Below are 8,931 nucleotides of genomic sequence, written 5' to 3'. Positions count from 1 at the left end.
TGGTCATGGTGGTGGTGGGGTGTTTCCTCACTTTCCCTTTGTCTCTCTCCAGTGAGCACATGCACCCTTTGGTAAATAAAATATAAAAAAAAAAAATCTGTCAAAACTCTTAATGATTAAGCCATTTATTTCAAGCTGGCCTGTATAATGTCAGCTCTGTGCATCTATATCCTAGATAGCTCTGGGGGAAAAATGAAGAAGGAGGAAGGAAGAAAACCTATGAGGAGATAACACTAAAGAGAGCCTAACTTAAGTATCAAATCGCCAATCTGAAACTAAGAGGCAGTCTGGGCTACACACTGCTTCAAGTGTGGCTTCTTGAGGTCCTGAACCATCACCACAATCAATTTTAGAGTATTTTCATTGCCCAGAAAACTTCCTAACCATTACTAGTCATTTCAATGTCTTGTTCCACCAGCCTATCCTATCATCTCTATCCTTTGGCCCCAAGCAGTCGCTTATCTAATTTTTGTCTTTACAAACTGGTTAATTCTGTGTGCATATATTTACAAATTCTGGACTATCCCCCCATTTAATTGTAATTAATGTCCTTTAATCAACACTCCCCATAATAATGTCTCTATAATCACCATTCATCCTTCCACTCTGTTCTTTTGTGAGATCGGTTTTCTTAGATTCCAGTTTTAAAGTTTTATGATGCTTACTAAAGATACTTTTATATGGTAACATTTGCATATTCTTGTGGCTTTTATAACTATTGTCTTTGTTAACTCAGCCTATTTTGAGGAACACTATCTACAGAAAACCAAAAAAATCACACAGTACTTTGGAAAGGGAGTGGAATTTTGAGTCCTGAGGCTGTTAGCTGTGTCTTTATTTTTGAGTGAAACCTCTCTCGGTCTCAGTTTGCACATGAAAAAGAGAATAGCAATAATTTTTCTGCACAATGTTCAGATGAAATGAGTTTCCTATTGGGCACACAAGTTGCTTTCAAATGGATTTTGGATGATGATTTTAAAAATGGTTCTTTAAACATACGAGGCTTATTTATCAAGAACTCCCTTATATCTTTAGATTTGTAAGTAATTGATATAGTTTCTGATGCTTCACTCTCTCTCTTTTTAATTTACAGAGGGTATGTGTACTCCCCAGAGAGAGACAGACAGAGACAGAAAGGGAGAGAAAAGAGAAAGTACCTTCCAATGGGGCATGGTCATACCACAATCCCTTTTCATCTTCTCCACCCTGTTGAGATTTGGGGCATGCATGCACATGATGTGTTTTTCAAATAGCTGAAACCAGGACTCAAATCACATGGTTGGTCATGTATAATGTGGCTGCCTTAACCACCAGACCATGGACCTGGCCTTCTGATGCTTCTCTTGCAAATAGTTACTATCTTCGGACTTGCTTAGAATTTCTCACTGGCTTCTAACTACTCTTAGATAAAAGGCCAAATCTATAACCTGGCTGCATAATCTGATTTTTGCTCACCTGTGCAACTTTGGCTCATGCCACCTCCTTACTCCACTGTCTGGTCTTACTATATTAGACTTTTCATTTTCTCAAAGGTGCATGTTGCCACAACCTCTGTTTCCTACTTTGCCTGATTCTTCATGTTAAGGCTTAAACATTACTTAGAAAAAATCTGATGTGCATGGTCCCCAGAGTCCATAAAAAAAAAAAATAATAATGAAACTCTATGGAGATATAATAAACTCCCGAAGTACTGCGCTTTATCTTTTGTAAGCTTTGTCACACTATAATTGCTTATTTAATATAGAATATAAATTCCACATAGGCAAGACTGTAACCTCAACATACAACAGTTCCTAGGAGAAAGAACTCAGAAAGAACTCAGAACATTTGCTGAATTCAATTTTAACACTGAACTGATTTCCTAGTGAGTTTAAATACTGCTTGCAAAAAAAGTATATTTTTCAGGAGCTTAAGAGAATTCTGAGTCAGATAGCTTTGTTAAGATATAGAGAAATGGGGCCAGCAAGTGGCATGGTAGTACAGTGCTGGACTCTCACATGGCAGACCATGGTTTGAATCTCAGACCCAGTGGCTTGAAAATCACATTAGGCATGTTTAAGTGTCTGCTCCAAATCCCAGGAGGCGAAGGGATTGTGACCTGGCCATCCCCCCAGCGACTTATTTCTTACTTTACCTTTCTCTCACTGTTTCTCTCTCTGTGTCTCTCTCCAGTGAATGCATGCACCCTATGGCAAAAATATTGACCTTTTAATGAGAGCCTCTTTCATTACATTATTTTTTAAAATGTCAGGAGAAATAAATATCCTCACATATTTCTCTTTAAGGGGATAACAGTAGCCATGGATAGTGGTGACATCAATGGGAAACAAAAATGTAGCATATATCTTGCAGATCACTAGGTACCAGGGGGAGGGCTCAGGGGAGTTACATTTATTTTCTTTTTAATTAAAACATAAATATACATTTTGGGGCTGGCAAGTGGTATGGTGGTTAAGGGCACTGGACTCCCAAATGGCCGACTACGGTTTGAGTCCCAGACTAGGCCGTTTGCTTTCTCACTTTCCCTCTCTCTCTGTCTCTCACTCTCTCTCTCTTTGTCCCTCTCTGGTCAAATTAAAATAAATAAAGAAAAAAGTTAAATTATTTCATTTAAAAAATAAATAAACGCACATATTTATGGAGTAGATGATGATGGATCTGTATTCCTTGAGTAAGCGTCAACCTTTTCTAAATCATACATGAAAATGTTGCTGCCATGAAAATTCGCATATGTAGAACTTTCTAAAAGCTACATACCATTCTATTCCTTCTTTTAAACTATCCTAGCATAGATACAATTTTTGTCTTTCTGAAATTTATAGGCCAAGATCTAAGAACTTCCTACTCCTTCTAGAAATAGTACTTATCCTATATATTATAAATTATTACTTGTTAAAAATTAAGTGTGAGAATTCAACTAAAGAGAAAACTACCATTTCAGATAAAATTGTAAAAAAATTTCTGAAAGGTAACAGTAAGTTCCAAATAAACTATCATAATTCTCAGGTTTTTTCTGTATTTGTCTATACATTTCAAACTGGTAAGAAAATGGATCTTAAACATTCTACTAATTTCAGTTCATCGAAAGTATGTTTAACTGAATTAAAGATGAATTTCCAAATAAAAGTATTATTTAACTAAATTCATCTTATGTTTCAAATATTAATTTTAAAGTAGTTACAGATTTCTCTGTAAAAATAAAACACATTGAGTATCATTCCTCTCTTGTTTGGCCCATTACTTTAGTTTATGCCTGAATGGTCACTGATAAATAAGTCTTCCTAAATCTGCCCTAGAGCAATTTTGAAAAAAAAATTTTTTTTGACCTAAGAAACTAAATAACATCCAGTATTCTATAATTTCAAACTTCTTTTCTGATAGACAAAAGCACTTTACATTTTTCAAGTTAATTTCTTTCTTCTGAAGAAATACCTCATGATATTTTTAGTTTCTTTCTAGAGGGTAGAGAGCTGTGGCTGCTCAGTGCACAGTCACAGTCTCAAAGAACTTTCCTGTTAAATCAGCAACCTATTCTTCACTACAAGGAAGGTTAGAATAATAGGTACGTATAGGCCTAACATTCATCCAAACAAGTATTTTTATAACATCTTTCCCAGTTGTATAGTCTAAGGCACTCTGGGCTTGCACATTTTTGTACAGTACTCTACCAAAACACTGGAGTTGTTTTGCACAGTAAAAAAAGCATGCATTGTTGAGACAGGGAGGTAGTGTTGTTATATTTTTATCAACTCGACCGAGGAGAAATGTTCTTATATTGAAATGATCACCTTGTAAGCTAAATAATGTGATTGAATGTACTAAAAAAATGTAAAATAAATAAATAAATAAATACCAAAAAAAAGGTATATAATGAATGGAAAAAAAGCATGCATTTGTTTTATCTCTAAAGTGATTCTTTGCATTTTAACAAATACTAAATTCAGAAGGTAAAATGTTTACCTTTACATACACCATAGTTACTTTATATCAATAATTTAATACTTACCTGAAAGGATCATAAACATCCATATCAACAAGTAGGCCATTTATAAACAGACGTGCATCACCCGGCTGAATTTCAAATCTATCTTGAAGATCCTTGAAACAGACCAAAACAATAGTTAACCAAACGATACAACAATAATGATCCATGCCAGAGGTTATCAAGCTATTTCTATACAGGGTGAGAGTATATGTTTTTAATTATCAGGTCATACAGTCTATTGCAGCTATTCAACTCTGCTTTTGTAGCCCTCTGAGATGATATGGAAACAAAGGTGCATGACTACATTCCAATAAAACTTCTACCTGCAAAAACAGGTAGCAGGTCAGATATGGCCTACAAGTAGTAGATAAGAAGCTTATGATAGGTTACAGACAGACTATAGTATCTGAATATTCTGATTTTGCATGACCTTAAAGTTCTAATCCTATCAATACAATAATTGTTTACTATATTTTATACAGTATGAATTTATGTGTACTTATACAGTTTACAACTTATTCCTTGAGTTAAAGATATCCCAGGAGTAAAGCATTGGTGAACTCATAAATGTTTAGCTCACTCTAAATTCATAAAAGTTTCTACTAAGAGCCATGTTTGAATTTTCACTGACTTCAATTCAGTAAACATCTCTTACATGTACTACTTGTAAGTTGTTGTTGCTAGAAGCAACTCAAGGCACTGGAGCAGTAATGAAAGTAAAAAAGGAAATATTCTTGCCAGTACAATACATTACTGAGACCATGGAGTGAAGAAAAGCCTTGGTTCAAATCCTTGTCCATCTAATTGTAAGATTTAGGCAAATTAATTAGCTTTCAGGTAGGCAAAGACTTCTTAAGCAAGACCCTCAAAGCACAGGCAATAATCCCCAAAATAGACAGGTGGGATTACATCAGATTAAGAATTTTTGGCACAGAAAAGGACACTATAATTACTGTGAGTCAACAACCCTCAGAATGGGAGAGAATTTTTGTTAACTGTGCCTCAGAAAAGGAACTGATAACCAGAATACTCAGGGAACTCAAGCAGCTTACCTGGAAAAAAATGATTAACCCAATTAAAAGATGGGAAAATGAGCTAAACAAACAACTCTCTAAGGAAGACATATGAACAGTCAAAAGACATATGAGAAAATGCTCAACATCCCTTATCATAAGGGAGATGCAGATCAAAACCACAATGAGATACCACCTAATTCCAGTCAAAATGGTGAAGATGAAAAAAAACAAAAAAATGATAAGTGTTGGAGGGGATGTAGTGAAAGGGGAACACTCCTACATTGTAGGTGGGAATGTAAATTATCCCAGCCACTTTGGAGAACAATATGGAAGTTCCTCAAAGACATTCGACTAGAACTACCACATGATCCAGCAATTCCATTCCTAGGTATCTACCCAAAGAACAGGAGAAGGCTCAGTTGGAAAAATACTTGCACATCTATATTTACTGTAGCATTATTCATGATTGCTAAGACATGGAACCAACCCAAATGTCCACAGATTAATGGATTGAAAAAGTAGCACATATACTCCATGGAATACTATTCAGTCATAAAAAACAACAAGGCTCTGGAATTTGATAGAAAGTGGACGAATATGGAAGATTTGTTGCTGAGTGATGCAAGTTGGGCTATGAAAGAGAGACATTGTATGTCTCCACTTAACATATACCAACTGTCTGCACTCTACGGTAGAGACTGAAAGTCTGGAAGACATAAAAGCATTTATTATGGATCCTAGAGACAAAGTGGAAGGAGAGTGTGGGAGGTGAAGAGTGTAGGAAAGGAAATTTGGGGAAAAAATAGAGAGGTAAGACATTTGTGGGACACAGATATAGTTTATCTGTTGACGAGGATATATTTAGTATCCTCAAATGGGCTGGACTGAGGTGTAGATCATTTAGGTAGTCTCTTTAAAATCTAAATGATGTATAGTGATTGAATGTATAAATAATAATAATAATAATAAATTACCTTTCATAATTCTCAGTTTCCTCACCTGTTAAACAGGAATAACTATGTCTATCTTACACATTTCTTGTAATTTAAATATAATACAAGGGGTCTCTGAAAAAGTCATGGAAAATAAGTATGATGACAAATAATGCATGAATTTCATTTTTTTGGACAAAAATAAATTTATACTTTAATTCCTTTTTTCATGAACTTTCTGAAGTCTGTTCATATATATTTGTGCCTAGTCATAATAAAAATTATTATTACTATTATCAGGGCAGGTAAATTAAAAAGAAAAACAACTTTAAACCATGTAACTGACATAATAGAGATCTGTATAAGTTATTTTAGAAAGAGGAAGCAACTAACTTAAAGAGATTCAGGGAGAGCTTGATGAAGTTGAATTTTTTTTTATAGGATTTACACTCAACATAACAGATGAGCTAGATACACAGAAAGAAGAAAAGGAACTAAATTTGTATCAGGATGGAAAGGTGTTTCCACTTGTTCTATACAGAATACTAGCATGGGATTAATTAAACCTTAACCTAAGAACGCTCGTAGTTATAATATGAATTTGTCGTTAACTACTTCTGTTCCTTCTATTTTTATCAAATAGTTACCTGAAGACATCTTCATTTCAACTTCCAAAATCTGCAGATGCAGTGTGAATTGCCTGTTTTCCCCAAATTTGCACTGAATCTTCATAAACATTGATTCAAGCTCTTTCTAGCACCTCATTCATTTTAGTGTATCTTAACTATGAGAGTATATCCAGCACACATATCCATACTGAATTGCTAATTCCCTTAAGATTGTTTCTGCTAAGCACAGTGCCTTTAACAAAGATGCTCAAAAAAACGGGTAACTGAATTCAGTGAACCTAATGTTGAACACTGTAGAGAGATGAGGTAGGTCTATTAAAATTAAGTGCTTACGGGACCAGGAGATGGCGTAACGGTTACATTGCTGGATTCCCACATAGTCTATTGTGGTTCTGGCTCCAGACCCAGTGACTTAAACTCATGCCGGGTGCATGTGTGTATGTGCCCAAGATATTGAGAGGAGAATGGAGAATGTAGCATGGCCATCCCCCACCTTGGGACTAATTTCTTGCTTTCTGTCTCTCTGTCTTTGCTGGCAAGTACATGCGCCCTATAGCAAAAGTCTCTCTAAAAAAAGAAAAAAAAAATTCAGTACTCATAAAGATTACCTTAAACCCTGCCAGACTAGCCTGAGTGTACAATTTAACATGGCCTTTCCTAAATAAGAGGTTAGAATTCAATGTCTTATCGGAGTGATAAACCAAAGATCCTAAAATCCTCTTACTAAATGAAAGCACCAAAATTCTAGATTAAAATATTAACAATGTCCTCTAAATATAGCTTAGCTTTGAAAAAAAGTAAAGAATTTCTATCAGAGCAGAGAGAAAGTGGGACAATAAAAAGAATCCAGAGATGTAAACAAACACTAAGGGCCCTTCAATGAGAAAATTTAGAGCTTACCAGGTGATATAAAGTTTGGATTTTTTGTTTTTGCCATAAGGCGCATAAGTGTGCTTGCTGGAGAAAGAGAGAGAAATTGAGAAATCATCCACCTAGGGGATGGTCTCACTGCAATTTCTTGTCCTCCATTCTCCTCTCAGGATTTTGGGCATGCATGCCCACACAGCCAGTATGATTTGAAATGGGAAATGAACCACGGTCAAACATCTAGGAGTCTAGCACCTTAGCCAGCATACTACTTGCTGGCCCCTTTAAAGCTTGAATTTTTATTTTCTTAAAGTAATTATTTATTTATTATCATTATTATTTTAAATTTTCTATAAGGCATGTTTAATCACCAGAGGAATGGGAGCGGGGGTGAAAGAGAGAAAATGAGAAAGCAAACCACCAGGTCTGGGACTCAAACTGCAGTTGGCCATGTGGGAGTTCAGTGCCTTAACCACCACACCACCTGTTGATCCCAAGCTTGAATTTTTTTTAGTTATTCAATTTTATTTATTCATTCAGTCATTTTCATTTGACCAGAGAAAGACAGGCACACAGAGAGAAGGAGAGTGAGAAAGCAAGCCACCAGGTCCAAGACTTGAACCATGGTCAGCCTTGTGGGAGTGTTCAGCATCCTAACCACCACACCACCTGTTGATCCCAAGCTTGAATTTTTAAAGGCCAATCTTAAATGAACAGGAGAGAGATATACTTGTGCACACAGAAACTACTACAGTCACAGTGAAAAGATGAACTAGAAAACAAAATGCTCTTTAGAAAAAAACCATAAAAACTTGTCTGTCTAACCTTGTTTTTTGGTGAAGAAAGAACAAGTCTTCCGTGGCCTCTAGCTTATCTTAACACAGTTCTGGGGCTTGATTTTACATATTAGATGTTAGTTCACAAACATAAACTTAGACTTTTTACTTAAAATGGAATAAAACTAATAGCAATCTTAGGCTTAGAGCAAAAATAAATACAAAGTCCAATGGAGAAATATAAGCTCATTAGAAAAAAAGAAAAAAAGAAAAAAAAAGGAAAAAGGAGCAACAGTTTCTTCCAATTTATCTCTTTAAGAACCAATGGAGCAGATTTATTACCCGAAGCTACAAAAATTCCAGCTGACAGAATCTTGGGCTGATTGAGCTTCATCATGGCAAACTGGACTGCAGGTTTCTAAGGTAAAACTATATGCATTCTGATTTTAAAATGTGAAGACAAACCAGAGACCAACTTTTTTTAAAAGTTCATGAAAAATGGTACTGGGACCAGCAGTCAGTGTGATGGCTATGTTGCTGGACTCCCATGTAGTCAACTGCGGTTCAAGTCCTGGACCCGGTGGCCTAAACTCACACCGGGCACATGTGAGTGCATGCCCAAGATCCCTAGAGGAGAATGGAGGAGAAGGGATTGTAGTGTGGCCACTCCCTTGGGGGGGGGTGATTTCTCACTTTCTGTCTCTCTGTCTCTGTCTTTCTGGTGAG

At 35.9% G+C, this 8,931-nt stretch overlaps 1 protein-coding gene across 1 annotated transcript in view; it reads right to left on the bottom strand.

Annotated features, from left to right (window-relative positions):
* The window catches only part of UGGT2 (UDP-glucose glycoprotein glucosyltransferase 2), a 139,497-nt gene that overhangs the window by 118,694 nt on the left and 11,872 nt on the right, over positions 1 to 8,931 (bottom strand). The window contains 1 exon segment of the mRNA XM_014590932.1: positions 4,007 to 4,098. Coding sequence (XP_014446418.1) covers positions 4,007 to 4,098 — 92 coding nt within the window.

This window comes from Tupaia chinensis, unplaced genomic scaffold (assembly GCF_000334495.1).
Source record: "Tupaia chinensis unplaced genomic scaffold, TupChi_1.0 Scaffold000503_1, whole genome shotgun sequence".
Classification (NCBI taxonomy): domain Eukaryota; kingdom Metazoa; phylum Chordata; class Mammalia; order Scandentia; family Tupaiidae; genus Tupaia; species Tupaia belangeri.
The sequence above is the reverse complement of the archived record's forward strand: the minus strand, read 5'-3'. Positions and strand labels throughout refer to the sequence as shown.